This window comes from Cydia splendana, chromosome Z, assembly GCF_910591565.1.
Source record: "Cydia splendana chromosome Z, ilCydSple1.2, whole genome shotgun sequence".
Taxonomy (NCBI): domain Eukaryota; kingdom Metazoa; phylum Arthropoda; class Insecta; order Lepidoptera; family Tortricidae; genus Cydia; species Cydia splendana.
This window is the reverse complement of record NC_085987.1, coordinates 30,121,627-30,145,221: the sequence shown is the minus strand read 5'-3', so window position 1 is coordinate 30,145,221 and position 23,595 is coordinate 30,121,627. Positions and strand designations below refer to the sequence as shown.

At 36.7% G+C, this 23,595-nt stretch overlaps 1 protein-coding gene across 1 annotated transcript; it reads left to right on the top strand.

Annotated features, from left to right (window-relative positions):
* Positions 1-109: 109 nt before the first annotated feature.
* LOC134804761 (autophagy-related protein 9A) lies at positions 110-23,211 on the top strand. The gene is made up of 15 exons (XM_063777979.1): positions 110-621; positions 732-1,002; positions 1,406-1,526; positions 1,607-1,731; positions 2,104-2,231; positions 3,385-3,569; positions 3,949-4,127; positions 5,319-5,450; positions 5,910-6,084; positions 6,496-6,642; positions 6,920-6,986; positions 7,398-7,561; positions 16,976-17,083; positions 17,621-17,830; positions 18,869-23,211. The coding sequence occupies exons 1-15, from the start codon at positions 450-452 to the stop codon at positions 18,965-18,967; spliced, it is 2,283 nt and encodes a 760-aa protein (XP_063634049.1). The 5' UTR covers positions 110-449; the 3' UTR covers positions 18,968-23,211.
* The last annotated feature ends 384 nt before the right edge of the window (positions 23,212-23,595 follow it).

The window sequence follows — 23,595 nt, the reverse complement described above, 5'->3', positions numbered from 1 at the left end:
ATAACAGTTTTTGGTCTCTGCTTGAACGACTAAACAAAAGCAGAATCAATTAATATTTAAAAAAACTTGCGTACAATGGATCGAATTGAAAGAAAAACATACAGTGCTGTCAATTGATTTGGTTTATTTTCGTCATTTCATTCGTTTTGTGAAGTGTATTAAAATATACAGTTGAAGACTTACGAAATTCTTTGTATCCTTGAACTTAATAGATTGGTTTCAAATCCAAATGCAAAAAACGTGTTTGTTTTTAATTTACGATAAAACGATTTCGATCGATGAAAATCCTTTGTATGAATTTCGCGCTTTGTTCTTGTAAAAGTTATTTTTACGCGTTTGCAGCAAAGTCGAGAATATGTAGATGATAATAAATTAAGCGTAGTATACAATTTTCCAACTCGAAATCAATCGCAGTAAATGTAAAAGTGATAAGCAAAAACAAGTTTAAAATGGCTCACTTTAGTCGTCGCGATACTACGTATAGCGCCCTAGACAATGAAACGTCTCCGCCTTTAGCTCATTTGGCAGATTCTACAAATGCTGCACCTATGATGCTAACCCTGGACCATGAACATGAAGACGCTACTAATGTTATCATCCATAAAGTACCAAAAAACAAAGGTACAGTACATACACTGATTCATAAAGCTGGTTCTTGTAACTTCTGTTCCTGGGATCATTTTATTCGAAGGTTATACCTTAAATATATTTTCTTTGTGTTCTGCTTTTAGGAGGATGGACTCATATAGAAGATCTAGACTCTTTCTTCACAAGAATGTACCATTACTACATAAGAGGAGGATTTTACCCAATGATTATGTCAGATTTCTTTTACTTATTACAATTTGTTTTCATCATATGGTTTTCAACATTTTTGGTGCACTGTGTCAAATATCCTGTACTATTCAGAAATGACCCAAATGCAAACAGGAGTGAAAAACTTAGTTTAAATGATGTTATATATTCGTGTTCAGAATGTGTTGGATTTATTTCTTGGCACTGGTAAGCATTCTAACCTCTATTCAATGCCAATTGTTGTAAAGGTATTTACTAAATTTTTATTTTATCTTCCTGTAGAATGTTATATGTTATATTTTTAGTTTTTCCCTCTGACCCTTATTAAATATCAACTATCTTGTCAAAATATATGACATATTAAAATTCATATTGTGCATGTCCTGGTTTATAATACTTCTATCGCATATCTTTTGTAAAATAACTGCTTATCAACTTTTTATATGACAATTGTTAACATTATATAGAACTATAATTCTTATGCTAATGCTGGATACTAGACAGAATAAAGCCATTTAATGCTAGTTTTTTTTTTTAATTTCAAGCTCAATTATTATAGCAAGGTTTTGTAAGGACTGTTATTACTATTTTAAACACATGTTATTTTTAGGTGGTGCCTCATCATGTTATGTTCTATAATTTGGATAATGAGACTAGTCTTATCAATATATCATTTATATTATGCATATGATACAAAATTATTTTATAATAATGCACTTAAAATAAAAGATGTAAGTATAATAAACAGGTTATATAATTCTATTGTGATTTTTAATATGAAATGTGATAATTAACGAGTTTTTTTTTTTAGAGTGACTTAGTATGGGTAAGCTGGTCAACAGTCCAAGACCGAGTCCGGGAAGCTCAACCCGAACATCACATGTGTGTCCACAAACAGGAAATTAATGAGTTAGATATCTATCATCGAATCTTGAGGTAACAAGATATTATCCCTAAAGGGGTCCACTGATTAACAGTCCACCGGACGGTATCGGCCTGTCAGTTGTTCGGAACTGTCAAAATTTTGTTCTAACTGACAGGCTGATACCGTCCGGCGGACTGTTAATCAGTGGGTCCCTTAAAAGTAGATTTTGCTGCACAGTTATTTTCTCTTTAAAGAGTATTACTTTTATTAAGGTGGCATATACAAATACATCATTAATTCTTTAAACACTGCACTTTATTTTTGCAATGATATTTTAACATTTGCAATTAGGAATGAATTTTGGCATTCCTTGTCTATGGGTGGACAATATGCTCAGAATTATTCCTTATGACAAATCTAGTGATAATTCTGGATTATTTCAGGTTTAACAACTACATGGTAGCCATGGTTAACAAAAGTTTACTGCCACTACAGATACATGTGCCCTTTGTGGGTGATTTCCACTACTTGTCTAAAGGCTTAAAGTGGAATTTGGAATTTCTTTTATTCTGTAAGTACTAGTTTAGGAGGTACACTTAAATAGAATAATCTGTTAACCTTTTAGATAATGCATTTTCAGTACTTAATCAAAATAAAATTATAGCATAATTATATAGTTTTCCGGTACATATGTTGTTTGTCACTTAACATTAATAAGCACTTTCCGTGTCTATGGCGTAAATTTATTTATTATAATTGGCCTGATGACAGTAACAAAGAATCATGGAAATAATATTTTCAAAGAAACATATATGTTAATATGGTTCTAAAAAATGGCCCAATCTCAGTATAAACATTAGGATTATTAATATATTCAATAAAATAAAAGTGCCAAATTCTCCAATCAGCCATTTTGACTGAAACGCCAATCAGAAGCGACCTAAGGAGTGACGTCATCAATCCATGACGTATTTCTTAGAGCAGCATAGACAACCTCATTGACCGTAATCCATACATCCTCACCAAAGAGTTTGGAGGTTCAAAAAAAATGTTATTTCGCCACTAAACATTTATTACGTCCAGAAAATATTATTACACGATGTAAATTAAATATTTATTTGTTATTAAATAAATAAAATGCTAAATAATATGATATTTCACCAAAAAACTTTTTTAATTATTTGGCTGAATGGAACTATCATTGCCATGTTGGCTGTCGTAACCAGAAAAAATGAAAAATTAAAAATAAAACCTAGGTGATTTTCACTCAGAATTTGCATGTATCTAAATAATTCATCTTAAATTGCAACCGTGTGAGAGTTTTTGTATAAAATGAGTTATTGTGTTTAATGTTTGTAATATATTTATCATCCCTAATCATAATATATGGTGCTGAATTTACAATATCATTCGGATTTAAGGGAAAATTCGTAACTGTAAGTATGTAAACAATGTGTATCACCCTTCCACCAACTAATTAATGACGTCACAAATGGCTTGCGAGGCGTTTTCGCGCGAGGTTTAAACTAGCTATAAAAAAAATGCAATTATTTATGTTAAATCTTATGAGTATAGCTGAAATATTGTGTTTTTCGAAACCAGTACAAGTGTACCGACAATAATAAAAGGGATTTCAAAATTTGTCATCAGGCCAATTATTATGACTGATTGATTGATTGAATAATGCGGAACATGAAATTTATATATGTTGTATTTGTGAATAGCTAGTCCGTGGAGCCCCTGGGAGAACTGCTGGCAGCTGCGGGAGTGCTACAAAGACCATTCGAAACGGATGATACTGGCTCGTCAGCTGGAGAGGCAGATCTTGTTCCTGGCACTGATTAATTTATTACTGACACCACTTATACAGGCTTGGCAGATTCTATATTTCTTCTTCAACTATGCAGAGGTTTGTAAATGATATTTGAACCCCAGTTTCACCCTTTTGCTATTTTATCACCGTTTCGTAAACGCGCGACCGCTTAATAGCATAGCGGCCGATAAACTTTACGGTCAAAAGCGTAGGGGGCTTCTAAGATTTTCTGTACGCTTACGTTGATACATACTATATACTGTTGGATGCTTGATAAGCTTACTGTCCGCGTTGCGACCATAAATACACTCGGAGTATCACCCAGTTCACTGAGACAGCAAATCTTACTAGAGGAATTTGAACCTTTTGTACAATAATTTGTGACTTTTGTGCAATGCTCGCTAAGAGTAGCAGGCAGGAACATTGGGAATCGTACGAATATTGTCTACGCTAGAGCGCTACTGTCCGTTTACAGCTAATAAAGCGGTCGCCGGGCTCGCTGGGGCTGCGCACTTGGTCGCTGTACGCGCGGGTGACGCTGCGGCACTTCAACGAGCTGGAACACGAGCTGCGCGACCGGCTCAACCGCGCGCACAAGCCCGCCACCAAGTACCTGGCCAGCTTCTCCTCGCCCATCACCACGGTTATCGCCAAGTAAGCACGCTTTCTTGTTTACTACGTAAGCACATATCTACTAGTGCAGGATGCAAAAATCAGCAATAGGTGATATGTAGCTCAAAAAGCTACGTACGAACGTACGTACAGTCAGCAGCAGAAATTGCTAAGTGGGCTAGGTGTTCAAAATGATCTTGACGCGACTTTATTGTTAAAAGAATAAGAGCGTGTCAAGGTAATATTAAACACCTCGCCCGCTTAGCAACTTCTGCTGCTGATTGTACGTACTCTACATCGTCTCGTATGGTGGGTGTTGTCCAGTATTAAACACAGTTTAAAACCTTGGTTACATTTAATATCGACAGAAAGGGACAGGTAAGCAATGAATTCTGTTAGTCTTCATACAACAACAAAGAAGAGGCTGGCGTCTTTAGATGGAGATTAACTACCACAAATACGGAACAGACCTTATGACTTGCTTATAATATAGGTATACCTATACCTACTAAAGCAACCGCAGTGACATACGAATTGTTAAGAAAATAGTATACTTTGCAATGTTGTTTCAATTTACCTCGTTGCGCGTCTACTGCGAAAGTAACAATTTATTTAAAACAGGTATAGTTTATAAAATGCACCTTGGTCTCTATTTCTTACCATCCCGTGCCTGCGGGCTGTCCGACGGGCGGCAATGAGTGAGAAGCGACACACTCATTACGTTACTTGGGGGCTATTCATAAATTACGTCATTTCAAATTAGGGGGGGGGGGGGGGGGGTCTGGACATCGGATGACGGTAGCATGAAGTAGGAGGAAATGGGGTCATTTGAAGCATGATTTTTGGATGATTATAGGGGGGGGGGGGGTCAAAAATCGTCAAAAATCGATGACGTAATTTATGGACAGCCCCTTGCATAAAAAAACAGTATCGCTACTCGTAATGACAGTGGGATTTAGAAATTGGTATTTTGTATTGATAATTCGATAGCTGTGTGTCTTTCACCTCAAGTCTCGTGCGGATACCCATACCCGGACTAACAAGAAGCCCCTAAAAGCAGTGTCTCTGTGTGTGTCATCTCGGGACCAAGAAAATCCAATAATCGATTCGACAAAAAATCCATCCATATAAATGCCATTTACTATCCGTAGAGGAGAACATAAAATATCTATGTCCAAGCTGATATGGAGACGCTTCGGGCTCAGTCGGTCTTAAGAATATGCTATGTCGCAGGAATGTGATGTTCTTCTCGGCGAGCGTGCTGGGCGTGCTGGTGATGCTGTCGGTGTACGACGAGGACGTGCTGACGGTGGAGCACGTGCTGACCATCATCACCATCCTGGGCTGCGTGCTGGCCGGGGCCAGGTAATTAACATTATAAGTTAAAAAAAAACATATTACCATTTTTTTCCGTCATTTTGTCATATCTAAAAATGTTACGCAGTTCTTAACATCAGTCCAAGCTAGCAAATATAAACCTCGCTTAAAAAATATGAATCTTATTTTGTCTTATGACAGGGTACGCGATAACACTCAGTCACTCATTCTTTCTTGGTTCTTAGTTCTTGGCGTAAGAAGGCTTAGAAACAAGTTACTATGACTTCATACCTCTCACGTCGAATGTTGTTTATATATATATATACATATTTTCATTTTATGTCATGTATTTTTTTTACATACATGACGTATTATTCTTAGCACACTAATTTATTTAGAAATGTAATGTTTAACTTATAAAATTGCGGGAACAACAAATTGAAAAAATATTCAATTATTTTTTGAATCCGCAACGGTGTGATAACCTCGTAAAAATGTAATGTTCAGGGCGTTGATCGGGGAGGAGGAGCGATTGTCAGGCGCTTGCGCGGGCCCGGCGCGCGGCGAGGAGTTGTTCGTGCAGGTGCTGGGGCACGTGCACTACCTGCCCGCGGCGTGGCGCGGCCGCGCGCACACCAAGGACGTGGCCGCGCACTTCCAGCAACTGTTCCAGTTCCGCGCGGTGAGTCTGCCCGATACAACACTTAAAACCGTTTAGTCGTTCCGTTAAACAGAGCAATCCAAAATGATGAAACTCTCGGCTAATAGTTGGACCACCTAAAAAATTTACGCCTTTGTCACTATTTTAACAATGATTAACAGAAAACTTAATTTTCGCTGAACATACATAGGGGTCAAATCGGTGGCTCTTAACACATTCACTGCCAGCGATCCGCTAGGCGGGTTCTCTGTTCGCGCTGTTCATAGGCGCTCTTCGCTACAAACGAAAAAACACCGCGTTATCGGCTACACTCGTAGCGTGTACTTCGCGCTGGCAGTAAATAAGTTAAAAGTCCTCTATCATTGTCCTTCGATTGATCCATACTGAATGCAACTCCGTGAATAGACACCATAATATTTTTTCATAACGCAGGTGTACATCCTGTTTGAGGTGTTGAGCCCGCTGCTCAGCCCACTCGTGCTGTACCGGCTGCGCTCGCGCGCACTCGACATCGTCGACTTCTATCGCAACTTCACTGTCAGCGTCCTGGGCATCGGCGACGTGTGCTCCTTCGCACAGGTATGTCCACAGACCTTGAATGAGCGTCCTGTGAGCGTCGAGAGTGCTATGGAAAATGGCGTCGCTGTGCAGTTTCGCCACAACGTTAGCCATAGAATTGACGAGACGCTGACGCTCGGGAGAAACTAGTATGGGGGGGGTCTCTACAATTAATTGAAGTAATCAAAGGGGAAGCCATCGCATATTTTGATCCTTACATGAGTGCGAATGAGGCTTCTGTATCAGGTATAAGCAGAAAATTAAAATATAATATTATTCTTTATATTTTTTTCTTCAGTTGGACATCCGGCGCCACGGACACCCCGATTGGCAGGCCCCTGGCAAACATGCTGAAAAAGCGAAAGGTAATTAAGTCTATCACAATGCTGGCAAAGAAGGATCTATTTTACACCTATTTCTCAAGTGTCGCTCTCAATGCTAATAGCAAGTAAATCGATTTTATCAATAATAATGAATATGGAATCAACACATTATGATCCTGCTACTTGCTATTCCCTTCTTAATAAAATTTCCTTCATCCACTCTAAAATGTGTTTGTGAAATCCCTAACCCGCTTTGGACCCGCATAGGGACAACCCTCTTGCGTATTTGATTACCCAGCAGTGAGACATATAGGGTATTTTTTTAAATAGAGGACTGAGGGCAGCAAACATTTTGGCGAAGGGGCACGGAATCTGGTAACTGCACTCCAAGCCTTATTAAAAAGATCTACCCTTTACATAGGCTGAATTATTATATTATTGTTCGTGGTTCAGGCAACACGCAGTACAACCAAGGCGAGGGCGGCAAGACCGAGCTGTCACTTGTGGCGTTCTCGTGCCGGCACCCCGGCTGGCAGCCCGCGGAGCCCGCGCAGCGCCAGTTCCTGCGCTCGCTGCGCCAGAGCATGCACCACGCCGTGCCCGCCAACAACGCGCTGGTTAGTACACATACTATACATGACCGGACTATTGCGGGCGCAATCTAAGATCACATATTTGACAATAGGGTATTTGACTGTATTTAAAATAAATTATTTTACAGCATGAAATAAAGCACCAGAAGATTAATAGAGAAACGTAGACAGCTGTTATTTTTAGACACAATTTCTATTATAAAACCCGTATAAAACTATAAAGAGTAGGTAATTTGATCGTGACATCACATGCTAGTGTTTCATATAAATTCCATAGTAGCAAAAACGATTTGACATTTCGAAAAAAGAAACTGATTTGACTAGTAGTCAAATACCCTATTATGAATTGACCCTTATATATATGACCTGAAGGCTATCAGTTAAACGGTAGGTTTAGCTTCATTATATAAAGGCCTATTCATAACTTTGAAATATATTATGTGATCTGAAAAATATTCCACTGAAGAAGTTTATGTAAGAAATGCTTTTATTATATCCGGCTATTCCTGTGCAGGTCGCATTTTTTAACTTGTTGTCGTAAAATTCGGTTATCAAGGTATTAGTTTTTTTTTGTTCCAATCATTTTTTGGAAATATTTCGATACTGGTAGGTCTACAGATCACTGAGCCACTAGGAGCCTACCGACAGAACTTAACTGCCTAGCAAAATCGAACTTTGAGAACGAAAGATCACAAATCACGTCTCACTAGACTAATACAATAATGACTGCTTGATGGAGCGGTCGTGAGCCGAGCGCGCCTGAACAATTAAGGGAATTAGCAAAGGTATTATCATGAACCTGCTTCCACAACAGTGGCGTCAAACCTTATGCCTCCTCTACACTATCGCCGATGATCGTTGATAGTATCATCGGCAAGACCATCGTGCAAGCATCCATATGATCGCCTGTACAACGCAACCACCCGGCGATTCCCTTAAGGTGGGATCAGACTGTTCACTCGGATGAATGTTCACTCGAGTGAATGTTTCATTTTCCTTTCATTTCACGTTCACACACGGCTGCTGGAAAGATTATTCATTTTTTCTTTTCTTTCACTATGGCGTCGAATGAAGTTGTGCGTCTTGGTATACGTTTAATTATTTGTGATCATTTAATAAAGATTTTAACAAACAAGATGCAAAGAAAGCGTCGTCGGTAGTGGCTGCGACCTTGGATCCCAAGAAGAAATTTATTTGGAGCCTCGAATACATTGCTGAGAGAACTAGCCGATGAAGATCCGAAATCGTATTGCAATCATTTGCGGATGACTTAAAGTAATTTTGTAGAACTTATATTATTAGTAACAGGTCCGTTAATAGCGAAAGAAAACACTTTAATGAGAGACAGTATACCTAGCCGAATAAAACTCCAAATTGTACTATTGCTTTTACATTATCTTTGTCTAGCTAGATAGTAGGTAGTATACCCACAGGATTCGAGAAAAATATGCAAAATCCGAATGACCGTTCATTTTTGTGTTCACACTGTTCATTTTATGTTCATTCGGAGTGCGAGTGAAAGATGCCGAATGAAAATATCCAACATTGTTGGATTCTTTCACTAATGAATTCATTTTTCATTTTTGGTTCATTTTGTGTTCAGACGTGTCACTTTGAGTGAAAGGTGAATAATGAAACTAGAAAATTAACAAAAAATGAACCGTCTGATCCCACCTTTAATTCCCTTTGATGCGTGCCCAAAACATCGACAACTCACGGGTCGCAGGCGATGATAGACGATGACTGGCGGGAGCTGCCGAGAATGCCCTCTACACTATCGTGCCCGCCAGCTAGTCATCGTCTATTAACGCCGATAGTGTAGAGGAGCCATTACGCATGTTAACAAAACAGAACGCCTTATTTTTCACTTTGCCGCTGAGAGCAGTGCAACAAGCAAGATTAGTAGGACCATCGCTTAAACGATTTCCTACTCATGCTCCTGTCGCCGCCCGAGGTTGCCGTCAGAGGCCATTTTTAAGGGCGACAGTCAAAGAACCGGCGGCGTCAGGAGCAGCAGCATGAATTGATAAAAAAATTTAAATCCCCCCTCAATTGGAGGAGGGTATCCCAATACGGGACCGGCAACAAACTCGGAGGGACACATCTTTTCAAAACATTATTACATCTTATAATTAACATGCATTACGAGTAAATAAGAAAAATACAGTTTAAATTATTATAGAATTCATGCAATTATACACAGTAGGTATATTACTTTATAAAAAATTGATAAAAAAAACATATATTATGTACATGACATCATACAAATACGTAGTACTTTCAGAAAAGATATCAAATTCTTACAAAAGAAAAAGAAAATAAAGTCAATAAAAGAGATGAGAATACATATTATATCCCAAGTAGCATGGAAGTGTCGGCAACATCAATATAGCAGCCAATTAAGAACTTAGAGTGATTTAAGGGACGTATAAGAGTGTCAGAAAAGATTTAAGCTGTATAAAAGGTACTTTACAGACATTATACAGCTCAAGCTGTATAAAATCATTATAAAGGATTCTGCTGAAGCATGGGGTGCTTTATCAGAATATAAAAAATCTACTATAAAACTAAAAGTGTTGTGAGAGACTACAAGCTAATTCTATCGTAAAAGCTGTATACAGGCTGTATTGTAGTAACACTTGGCACTTTTAGCTGTACAAATGTATCTGTCAACCCCGTTTTAAAGCTATTTCTTATGGCGTAATCTTACTCTCCTATAAGAATAGTAGTTGTATAACTTCTGTCTGTAAGGGTATTATAAAACCAAATGAATAAATGGCAGCTATAGTACAGCTTTTTTCTGTATTACTGATAGAGTCGCTTATAACAATCTTTTGGCGTAATTTTACACTCGTATAAGTATAGTAGTGTAATGATTTCTGAAAATAAGTGTATTATAAAACTAAAGGAATATATGACAGTTACAGTACAGGTTTTTTATTTGTTATACGAATCTCTAAAGAGAATTATAACTTATGTACGGAGAAGCGAAATACAGCCAAACGAATACAAATATTCTATTATAAAGCTGTTTTAATTACAAAAGCTGTAAAAGACCCTCCATTTATTACACAGCACAGCTACTAAGATTATAATGCTCTCCAACTATCCTGTAGGCTGTTTAAAAATTGTCGCCATTTTACAATAAAAAAAAACGTATTTGTAAATATAATTAAAGAAATACTTGCAAATATTTAGCAGACTAACGCCGTGTTATGATTACCAGCTAAAATAAATTGTTTAGCCTTAGAATTAATATTTATAAATATTTTTGATAATCTAACCTTAAGGGGCCGGTATATGACGTTTTCGATTTAGACCTCACTTTGTAACCATAATTTGTTCAATAAATGTTTGATAATTGCATTAAATTACACGTAAATTTATTCACGAAGAAACCGTGTACCGACTCTTTATGCCATTATATTTTTAATTTGCTGTTATTCTCTACAAATCGATACTAAAAGTATCAAAACATCAAAATATGGAGTTCCGTTTGAGACAGAAGCAAAACAATTTTGTCTTTGACAGTAATTGAATTATTGTATGATTTTGGAAGCTAGATAATTCAGCTACCAATTTATTATCGATTTATATTTTTACTCACAAAGACAACACAGAAATTCAATCTCAAATGTAAACTTTCGAACAATTTCCATACATTGACGACATCACTCAAAATTCTTCTTCAAGTCAGATGCCCGTTGGGGCTACACCGGAGCACACGTGTACTTCTTCAAATGAAAATGACAGCTTGATTTTCTTGCTTTTGACAATTATATTGACATTAAATCATATACGCACACGAGAAAGCATACCAGTAGATAAAATGTATTTCAAAAAATAGGGTAAATAAATATCAGCTCGCGTCTCATTTAAATTTCATTTGCTGTTATTTACGGGTCATTATTGTTGAAAACCGCAGTAAAATATCTTAAAATAATACGATTACAGTCGAATTTAAGTATTATCTTCCTTCAAAAAACGCTTAAAATGAAAAAAGTTTAAAGACTCATCTTTACTGATTGGGATCAATTTTTATTATGCTGGTATCATTTTGCGTCATTTTAAAAACGTATTTGACTTCTGTATGTCAATGAATTTTGATGACAACTGTAATCTTGTATTATATTATAGAACTTTTATATTAAAATATTGCCTATTAACAGGAAGAGTTATGTCATTCGTATAAGTAATGCCTGAAAGTCTTGTAACTAGATCTGTAATACCATGGATTGCGACGAATAAATTATTATGATTATGCCGTTCGTTCCGTCTATATGTATAATGCGTGTACGTGCTGTTCTCTGAAAATCTTCAAGAAAAAATAACGGCTAGACCAGCACTAAGTACTAGCGAGTTTTTGCGGCTTTGGAGACCGAGATGAAGCTTACAGGCCAATAGCGTTGTGGCCTGGTTATTGTTATGTATACCTATGTATCGAATGTTTTAGAAATTTACTATAAAAAGCAATGTTTTATTTCGATTAGGTCTACATTTTGTGCATATTGCATATCTGAAGTATTTTCGTAATAAACTTGAAACTTTCGTTGAAACTAAATAAAATAATTATTCCAAATGTACAGTCACCTGCAATTTATGTTACACAACGAAGGCCGCAAAAATATCTGACACGATCTTATTTGTAGAACCATAAGAGCAGGTCACATATTTTTGCGACCTTCGAAGAGTAGGTACCGTCATTACTCATTATCATCAACTTTGCCCGCTTTTTTTTTTAAACACGAATTTCTCAAAAAAAATCACATCATATGATTTTTTTTGCTCAGCACGTCCATTGTGATCAAACGCATCAGTTTATGTGAAGAACACATTTTTTTATCGTGTTTTTACCCATTTTTTTGCGTTTTAGAGGGCGGGCAAATAAAAAATATCCGGTGTTTTCGCCAAGATTGCCCACGTCAATTTGGTATTCAAATACAGCTCGTATATATGATGATGATGTCTAAGGATCACTTAAAGGTTTTGGGCAATCCTACCATTCCCTGTTAATAACTTAGCGATAAGTGTAAAAACTTTTAAATAAATTTGCTGGGCAATGTTGCCTACCCGTTTTAGCCCATTTCCAAATAAGGCTCGCCTAAGCATTTTACAAAGGCTAGGGTTGTCACTTTTGAGAAAATCTGTTACAATAGTTTAATGACCAAAAATATAATTTTTGTTGTGTTTTCATTCGTTAACGGGATAAAACATCTAAATAAAGGATAATAAGAGAAATTAAATACAGTATATACTTATAAACTTATTTTAGTGTACAAACATAACCTTCTTTTACTTGCGAAGTTGGGTAAATTAGATGAAAGTGACAACCCTAATCCGTTTTTGGTGGTGGGCAATGTTGGTATGGATGCCAAATTACCGGATTACTTTGCCCACCGCTAAAACTTTTGTGTATTTAGGCCTTATTAGTTTAAATCTCAATAGACATAATCTATGCTTCATGTGTTATAACTGAAACCCGGAAATATTTGTCAAAGGGTTCTCAATTTTTTCTACTTGCATTCATTATTTATCAATTTTTTGCCCGCCGAAATATACCCTATATTAGACAACTCGCTCAAACTCAAAATTCCCAAGTCAAGTTATGCACAAGTTTGGCATATACTTTGTCAGAAATATAACCAATTTTCTACTAAAAACAGCAGGGTGGCCATAACTATTATCAATTTTTCTACATTAACGAATTTGTTTAAAATTGTCGTTTTGGGCAAAGTTTCCCTGGAGGCAAAGTTGGCGCTAATGACGTAACATATTATTGCAGGTGACTGTACATAAATGTTTCGGTGATTTTGAGATTATTTTCCAGGTTAGTTTACTAACAATCAAGTTATGCAGATACCGATTTCGTGAACGTATAAGTAGTAAGGTACCGCTATTGTTTAGCGATACCGATTATTTTTGAAGGTAAAACTATACCGGTTGAAATATAAAGATATTAAAATTACAGCAGGGACAATCATTTTTTATAGGTGTACCTAAACCATCATTGGCCGAGCGTTAGCAAAGGTCTCCGTTTCAGCTTGGGCAAAAATGCTTTTGTATGTTCTCCTTTGCAGATCACATTTCTCAACTGATTCTCGTGAAAATTTGTAAGCAGGTTCGATAGAACTATTCTGTTTCGCTTTATCCGCCAAAATGGAATTGCCACCCTGCTGAAACTTTATTTATTTAAATTCCTATTGAATGGATTTTGCACCTTATGAAAAACCGTATAGAGTAGTAAATAACATTTTACATCTGACTTAATGACATCTTGTTTTATTCGCTTTAATTGTACAAAACGCGGACAAAGCAATATTAGGTAATAAAACAGTCAACAATCAAATGAATTAAATAGGTACGTCACGTGTGACATGAACAGACAAGGAAAGCAAGATTAAATGCATTGTTTCTCTTTCATCTTTAAATGGAACGCTTTTACCCTCAAAGGAGGCTAGTGGTCAATACTAAACTAAAAGTCCAATCTTAAAAAAACATGATGGGTCACTGACCTGTCCCAGTAAAGTGAGGTAGTGTGCGTGAAGTGCGCTTGTGTGTGAAATGGGGTAAATTGACAGAATCTGATATTTTACCCACCGCTACCGTCGCCTTAAAAACAAACAGTAACTTTACCGCTTTTTGATATTTTCCTTATGGTTTCTCTTTGTTATTTTGCAGGCGCGTGAATATTTTGCCAGAAAAGATACACAGGTTCACAATAAATAATAATCCGCACTTACCAATAATGTAATATTCCATTCAAGTCCTGTATAATATTTACTTTTACTTTTACCATCCACTATAACACTTTATTGTCGCCATTACTATATTACGAAAGAACAAGATTAAGACATTTTAGTTTCTTAAATGATTATTATTCTCTTGTAATTCTTTCTTATAACTCATTTAAAACTTATATTCTTATATCGTACTTATAAGAGATTATCTGTAGTGTTAAGGTTTCCTGTTACACCGAAATATAGCTGTAATGCAGCTATTATGCAGCTTATGTATTGCTTATACAGCTACTCTACAGCTCTAATAACGCCAAAGGCTGTATAATTTGGGCCCTTTTTTACTTATAAGGGCTGTATAAGCGCTTATACAGCCTTTGTACAGCCTAACTGTACAGCTTATAGTATACAAATAAACTTTAATACAGCTTATATACAGCTTGCAATGCTACTTGGGATGTATCTGACTGATTGTTATTTATGAGATGCCTTCATAAAATTTGATGTGCTTTCTTATCTTGAACTTGATTCTGTATTGAACACGAACATGCCCGTATACTTTGCCTGTAACATCATGTTCGTGTTTCGCTTGTTATTACTAGTATTACAATGACTGCAACCTTAGTAATATCGCGCGTTAATACTGCATTAACAATTGTGTGGTGTAAAGAGGCAAGTGTAATGTTTATGAAATGCACAAAGTAACTATCGTATTTAATTTAGAGTCTGGCTACTGAAATATTACTCATATTTAGGCGGGAAATTCAAAAAAACTTGGGCTGGTCACACTTTGTGTAGTAGGAATTATAGTTTTGATACTAGAAAATATTTTTGATTTTCTGTGCACACGTTATTGTACTAAGGTACCTAAGGAAATAAGTTAAATATGCGTTGACGTGCACCCAAAGTCATCTCACATAATTTCTACCACTGTTTAAAGTACAGTCAACGACAAACACATATGTTTACGTTCCAATGTTTTGATTTTATTGATATTTTCCAGAACCTCTAGTTTATCCGTTTCTTTACACACTTGTCCCGTTTATGAAATTCAGGTATTAATCATTTCACGTACTACTTAATCAAAGTTTTAGGCAAATGTTAGAGCTAGTACTTAAAGTATCAAAATATTAATAGAGCACCAACCCACTACGACTTGTAAACACTGCAGTTTTTCGTTATACAACACTTCACGTCGACTTCGCACATTGTCATAATTATTTACGAGCTTAAATAATAGTTTGCGGACCTCACTCGGTATAGTCATTATTAATATTATTTAAAATAAACCCCTTATAAAACGCGAACCATTTGAATGAATGACATAAATTTGACAACAAACTTTTAACTTTTTTTTTAAATCATAGAAAATTGGTGATACAACAAGGAAATATCTGTCAACAAAATTTGGCTAGGCAGACTCTAATAAGCTACGCTCCACGCCTTATCCCCCCTAAAATCAAGCGCGCGATAAGTACGTACACGCATTAGTTTGGCGCTACTGACCCTTAGTCCTTAGTTCCAGTACGGTTGCAATTGTCTGATACACCAGCGATGCTTATTACATAGGTTTTTACTCACCAGATTGCTCCGATTAAGTGGGGTTTTTAAAAATATTTGTGTTAAAAATAGACTGCAAAGCTTTTACGAAATCATGCAAGAAATGACATATACGAAATAGTATGAGTGACCGACGAGCCACGCGGCTTCCCAACCGACCTACAGATAAAGCGTCTAGATATTAATTTCATAATTTACATCATTTGTGCACCCTGATGAACCAAAGACTTTATGAACTTAGTGTTGATTGCTTATTTTATCTTATTATTACCTCCACGCGATCGTTCTGTGAATTTATTTTTCTAAGATCTTATAGCCTACCGCGAACACCGAAGTTCGCAAATTGCGGGCATCTTTCTCTGTCACTCTAATTACGCCTTAATTGGAGTAAAAGAGAAGCGGTGTTCGCGGTAGGCCCTCTGATAATAGACAGATAGATACGAGAATAATCATAAATTCACCACGTAATTTATAATTGGAATTTCGCATGCCCATGGATGGCATTGGTGAAAGTCGATTGATGGCATCTCCGCTGTTGCACATATATGCTACGGGATCAATGATTTATAGTTGAATATTGACTTTGGTTATTTGTCGTATTTTTCCTTCAGGAAAGCAAGACGAAGCGAAGTTTAATAGTTATTTGTACAACAAGAGATCAAAGTTTGATATTTCTTCGAGTGCTTATTTTGAGTCCCGTGCAAGCGAAAGATTCTATAATAGATTCACGAGCGTAGCGAGTGAATCTAATTTAGAATCTTGAGCGTAGTAAGGGATTCAAAAGCGCACGAGATGTAAATAACTTTGATCTCGTGTAGTACACAACATTTTTCACCCTAAGCAGTGAGAACATATCTAGAGGGACAGAGATAATAGAACCCAAGTATATCGAACTTGTATTAGACCCCGCATGTTGAAATGACATTTGACTATAAAGGTCACTTGAATGTCATTTTGTCTCACTCAGTGAGCAAAATCGCATTTTGCTCACTGAGTGAGACAAAATTACTCAGTGAGCAAAATCGCATTTTGCTCACTGTTTTTAAGAAGCAAAGTACCCTTGTTCGAGCTGCTGAGGTGAAAACTTATTTTCTAAGCGGTATTATATTTTAGAAAGACACTATACTGGTGCTCTATATTTCAGAACAAAACGATGCTCGGGTCGTATATACAGCAGAGCATATTTGGCACGAACACTCCCTTGCCTGCCGTGCTCTCCTACTACCAGCAGCGGCAGCCATATAGATTACCTGTAAGTATCATATTAAATAAATCAGTAGTGTCCTAATTTTTACGAGGAATAGAAAAATCTTGGAATTAAAAAGCTCAAATAGAATAAAAAAAGAACTTTAAATAAACTATTATTTTTAATTACTTACAAGTTATTTTGACAGTTTCTGAGCTGACGTTTATTATACCTGTAACTTCACTGACATAGCAAAATTATGGAAGCACTTAGCTGTTTTCTTTCTCATGATGACGATGGATACCAAATAAGTTAGAAAGAAAGTTGTATCGATGACGGTGCATAATACACATTTACTTATACAGACATTTATGGTGCTACTTTACCACACTAGTGCGATAATTAGCACATTATGTAACTGTGTCGAAAATTTAATGAGCCATATGTACTGTAAAACGTTGTACGATACTTGTGCGAATAAGTAATTCGCAACAAGTGGCGATAAATTAAAACACGACTGAAGGGAGTGTTTTAAGTCGACACGAGTTGCTATTTTGTATCGTAATGTACTATTGTGTTTAATCGACGTATTTTTTGAACAAGGACATGGACGAGACCAGCGACGAGGAGGAGGACGGGCCGGGGTCGGCGGTGAACAGCGAGCGCGTCAGCTCGCGCTCGTTCGGCCTCGCGGGCGCCAGCAGCGGCCTCGGCGCCAGCGCGCTCGGCCTCGTGCCCGCCGACGCGCCCGCCGACGAGACGCGCGACATGTCCGTCAGCACGCTGCACCTTTACGATCTGCACATCTCGCACGTGAGTACAAACACTGTGACGTCGGTGATATGTTGACATAAAAAGGATGGCCTGGAGTTAATTTTAAAGGTCGGGAGCGTCTTTCCGTACTCAGCCGAACTCACCAACGGCGGGCTTTATTCTGAAGACTGTGGTTGTTTTACTCGATTACCTAGTTAATATTATTAATACTGATTAGAATCCGGTTTAGATTAGGTTAGTAAGTTTCTAATTAATATCACTCTTACTTTTATTAGGGCTCATGGAATCGTTAAGTCGTCGCATAACTGCCCCCGACGCACATGTGCGTCCACTGTCATACAAATTTTTTTCCTAGGCCACGCCCCCTGGGGGCTATTTATAAATTACGTCATTTCAAATTAGGGGGGGGGGGTCTGGACATCGGATGACGGTAGCATGAAGTAGGAGGAAATGGGGTCATTTGAAGCATGATTTTTGGATGATTATAGGGGGGGGGGGGTCCAAAATCGTCAAAAATCGATGACGTAATTTATGGACAGCCCCCTGGCAGTGAATGCGATATCCTTATGCTATATATGTAAATAAAAAAATAACTTCCATTTCATTTTACTAACGGGGGCTTATTGCATAATAAAATACTATAAGGGCCAGTTGCACCGACCACGGTTAACAGACTAAGCAACGTCACGCAGCAGAGATCTATGAAACTTCACATACAATAAAATTTTGCGAACGGTTTAACAGTCACTGACGGTTTGGTGCAACTGACCCTAAGTGATTTTATACACAATATCCCAGGTCCCGGGTTTAATATTTCTTTGTCACTTTTGTTCTCGTTGCTAGAATAAGTTCCTGTGCGATCAAACGTAGGTTGTGCTTACCATTATAGTAATAGCTCTAGCCCAATCTTTTTGCCCTGCACTGTTATTACCTGTCTTTTGAATCGGCTTAAAAAGTACCAATTTGAGCAGCGTAATTAGTAGCCGGTCATTGTTGCATTACTAATTATGACGATGACGTAATGTAAATGAGGCAATGACCTATGCATGTGTTAAAAGTATGTGGTGTGTGTTGCAGGCATCGCCGTCGGTGGCCGCGTGTTGCGTGAACAACTGCTCGGACCGGCAGGGCCGCTGGGAGCAGGGCGAGCACACGCCGCTGCTGCACCACCCATAACGCCGGTCGCCGCCGCTGCCCCGCCCCGCCCCGGTCTGGGTATAGACAGGGTTCCCTACCGTACTTCGACCAGGGACCGGCGCTCACTCTTCCTAGCTAATGAATAATAATGAAACTTGAAATCATATTTCATTGACGATGCAAAACGCATTGACGATTGTTTCATTATTAATCATCACCAATAAAAAATATAATCGTGCTGCGCCGTCAGTGAGCACCCTTCCGTAAGACTCGTATGTGAACGTCTGCCGTCGTTAACTATTCAGGACTTTAGAAACCGTGTAAATATATACATTTAATTAGGTATATTATTATATAATTGTATAAAAAACGAAACATAAGTACCTTGCGATTTAGATGCAAGAAAATAATTTTAGTAACGTTATACGTTACATAAGTAAATTTGAGGCGGCCGGCTAATACATTGTTTCTTGATTATTTAATTTATGAAAAACTGCTCCACAATCGAAGTGGCAAATTTTGGTTTTTCGCAATATCTTTTTTGTATATGTATTCCACCATACCTCCATTTTCGCCGTTAAGCTTATACTAATCTAGATATGAATGACCTATACAATTAAGCAAGGCTTCTAATTGACCAAATTATCTATAAATTCTATGAACTTTTTTGGTTGTCTAATAGGGACTTGAAATATTCGACAGTTGTTATTATAATACCAAAATATAATTATAAATGTCAGTCTAGTATGTTATGATACAATAATAATTATTATTTTATGAATGACCTTTTTAACACTCGTACCAGAGGAACCAAAATCAATAACATTGTAAAAAGATATAATTCTAATACAATTATTTTATTTACTTTATTTTATTGTCTTGTGTTCCGAAACACATTCAAGTCTTCTCAAAATTCATTGATATTGATAAAATACAAAAACTTAGAGTAATATTACTTTACTTACTTGTTTAACCATTTAATTTAATTTTTCAGCACAGAACTGTGATTATTGCCGTTTCAGTCCATTAGTAAGGGTGACAGAGGTTGCGATAGTTGTATTTTGGCTTCACTTTTTAAGGGAATAAATAGCTCCATGAAACTACATTTGAGGCTTTATTATTCTTGTAATAATATTATATTAGGAATCGGGGCTATCGTGTAAACAGTTCCGCTCTTAATCATGCCTTTAGGGTTAAACAAGTAACTTCATAATACTTTTAATGATTTCAAACACAAATAAATAATTCATCTTTGACATTAAGTAACCGTGAGTGGAGTCTACGACATAAGACAAAATTAACTAAGGTAATTGGTTACCTTTTTTGAACATTTAAAATGGTGTTACGTTTTTAATACTAAAATGTGATAATAACATCATTTTATACACCTAGACGCTTCGTACGGGTAAATACAATACATTCAACTTTTATTTACAATATAATTAAAAAATTATACTTTACATTAATCAAAAAGCAAGGAAAACCTTCAATCACGTTACTAGTTATAGTTATATTTTTTATTATTATTATTACTTAGTAACCCTTATAACTAAGTTTTGTAGGCAGGAGCAGAGCCACCTAACGCTAAGTTTTCACGGTCCCATAATACATTCTCTCTGCCAAGTCGGAGCAAACTTAGCGTGGACGGCCTCACACACAATACTGTGTCCTATTTAGAAAACTTAAACCATTAAGTAATAAATTCACTTGTTTGTATTTTGATTTTCAACAGAGATTTTAAAGACATTTAACGACAATAATATAAAAAAGTATATTATTTTTTATGAAATAATAAACTTGACAAATGAATTTCATTATCTGAATTTATTTGAATAAAGAGTTTTTAAATTTACTGGAAGGTTATCATAGCATCTTGAACTTATATAAGTATTTGATAAATAATAGAATCAAATGTTAAAAAAGTGTATATAAATGAACTATGAATATGAATAAGAGTCGTCATTCAGGGTTTTTCAACGCAAAAGAACAAGACAGGCAAAGGTAGGGATAGCAAATAAAAGTTCTTGCAGTCACTGGTCTATTAATCGAATTGGATTAGTTATCACCACCATACATAACATAGGAACTTATTATGCCTGTGAAGTCTGTGCCATCGATAGAAGGGTGCCGGCAGAGGAAATTAAAATGGAAGCTACCCCACTGATTCACACTTAGCTGTTACTATAATATTGCTTTCGACATAATAATATAAATTACATTAGCCATTATTATAGTCGGTTGAATAGTGTTGGCTTCAGATCCGCCATAACGTATACCATTCTTTACATATTTGCAAGATTTGATTGGTTTCGGGCCAGTCGCACCAACCGCACAAACGGCGCACTGATCAACGTCAATCAGCGGTGATCTATGACACTTCCCATATAACTCATTTCAACGTTCGTTTTAACAGTGACAGATGGTAGGAATGTGCAACCAACCCTTAATAATACATATGTTAACGGGATAGGGGACATAAGAACATTTTTGCAACCTGGAGTAGACCTTCACTCTTACTTAATTTTATCAGGATGGATGCTGATAATTTAAAGTAGGTACTTAAATATACCAAATTCTTTTGTCGATCTAATTCACATTTCTAATTTTAACGAAATGTGCCAATAACGGAATGGTTGCTGCAATGCAATTATATTTCAAGGAATTGATATTCATCTACGTTTTTCACTCATTATCACTTTATTAGAATACTCAATTCATTAATTTTAATAATCAATTATCGATTTAGTACATACGATTAAATAGACGTTCAGCGTTGCCAATGCCTCATGATATCTGTTACTATGGAGACAGCAACAATCTTTAGCTGGGTACTAATAAAATAAACCTATTCTCGTCACAATTTACAAATGGCCAGTTAACTGTGTTGATCATTTTACCGACATGTAATAATTACTTTAGATGGCATCAGACCGTTTAGTATGAGATGCGTTCTCGCGCGCGAGTCCATACTTAAAGGCGCGCAAGATGTATGGAGACGCGCGCGAGAACGCAACTCCTGCTAACATACCGTCTAGTATGAGTTGCGTTCACGCGCGCGAGTCCATACTAGAAGTCGCGCAAGATGTATGGAGTCAGAACGCAACTCATGTTAGCAGGTCAGGTAAGCTAACTAAATCATAGTTTGTGTAACCGGGCAATGGCATACGCGAGGAACTTTATAAGTTATAAATTATAACATTATGTTTACACTTATCATTTATAGAATAGACGTAGCAGTGCAATAATTAATCTAAGCAATCAATTTTATACAATGATTCAGTGTTTGTGTAGTATCAATGTTTCGATCTTCCTAAACGGCGGCATGTCATGGCCGCCCTCAAGAGCGATCGTTATCTCTGACATTCTCACTGTTGAGTGATTCATGCCATGCCGCTCTTTCGCCGAACTTTATACTCGATTTACTGTGGCACCGTGTTATGAGTGAGAGCTTGACTTTGTTTTTAAAACACATCAACCTTAGTTTTTCTTAAGGTGCAGATTCAGCATGATAATTTGCGCAAAAAATATTCATTAGAGATAGTGCTCCATTTGAAACGTCACCTTGTAATTTATACGAATAAATCACGAGTATCTTGACTCATGACTTTATTTTGCCGAAATAGTGTAGTGCCTCAAATTGCCTACTGTAAAGTGAGAACTAAATTTTAATGTGCCCTTGATGTTGCAAGTATGTGATCTGTCCTAGGTATGAATTAAGTAAATCCAGTAAGTACCTACATTTGAGCCTCATTAAAATTTCCATATTAATATGAATGTATTTATAATATTTAACGTTTCATTTATTGTTTTAAGATTACGGAATAAAATTAAGTAACTGTATGACGCTCGGGTCATATCCTGAAGGATGAGCTTTCTGGTGTTATCAAAACCTAAAACGATTCCGAAATACTTTGAGAAAAGGCAGGCACTGCCCTTTATCTTGTTAGGTACGATCTGTTACGGATTTTACCGTCATAGCGACCGTTGTTGTTCGCACGGCACGATTGTGTTCGCCTTTAGGCACCGTGTACGAATAAAACAGGACGTTTGTCCGACCGGTATGGACACTTTGACAGTCGTTATCAGATTTATCGGATCGGCCACGGTGCTCACAAAGACTTAATCTAAGGTTCACATATTTTTGAACACTTGACTGTTTCGATAAATCTGAAGCCGACTGTACAAAGCCTGGTCAATAAATGCGGCAACCCAAATTGTATAATTGTGTATTTTAGTTATTTTTAATAACTAATTGATTTTTTATATTTCTGACGTTACACATGTAACTAAGGTAAGGTGGGGGAAGATTGAATGGTTTTTTGATGAGATAGACAGTGTTCTGTTAAAACCCTTGTTAAATAAAAACTATTTACTTAATTTCAATTGTATAAATTGGAAGGTTTGGCCAAGGACTATATTTTTGTAATCTATCGATAAAACTCGGCTACGCCTATTCTAATATATAAAAATAATAAAATAAAATACATTTTTGTCTAAAATATACACGGGTTAAGATGGAATGGTCGAGGGGTAAGATTGACATAGTGTCTAAATTCTTTTAAATGAATGTAAACGGTTACTGTTGCTCGTTATCCTATAGAACTCCTTATACTTACCAGATAGAGATGATTTTTGCGTAAATATTCCTATTAGGTAGCAAGAAAACT

Excerpts from the sequence above, each read along its gene's own strand:
- LOC134804761 (XM_063777979.1), top strand. The coding sequence starts at position 450 with ATGGCTCACTTTAGTCGTCGCGATACTACGTATAGCGCCCTAGACAAT. Across the intron at positions 17,084-17,620 it reads GGCAGCCATATAGATTACCT|GACATGGACGAGACCAGCGA; the intron begins GTAAGTATCATA and ends TTTTTGAACAAG. Across the intron at positions 17,831-18,868 it reads ACGATCTGCACATCTCGCAC|GCATCGCCGTCGGTGGCCGC; the intron begins GTGAGTACAAAC and ends TGTGTGTTGCAG.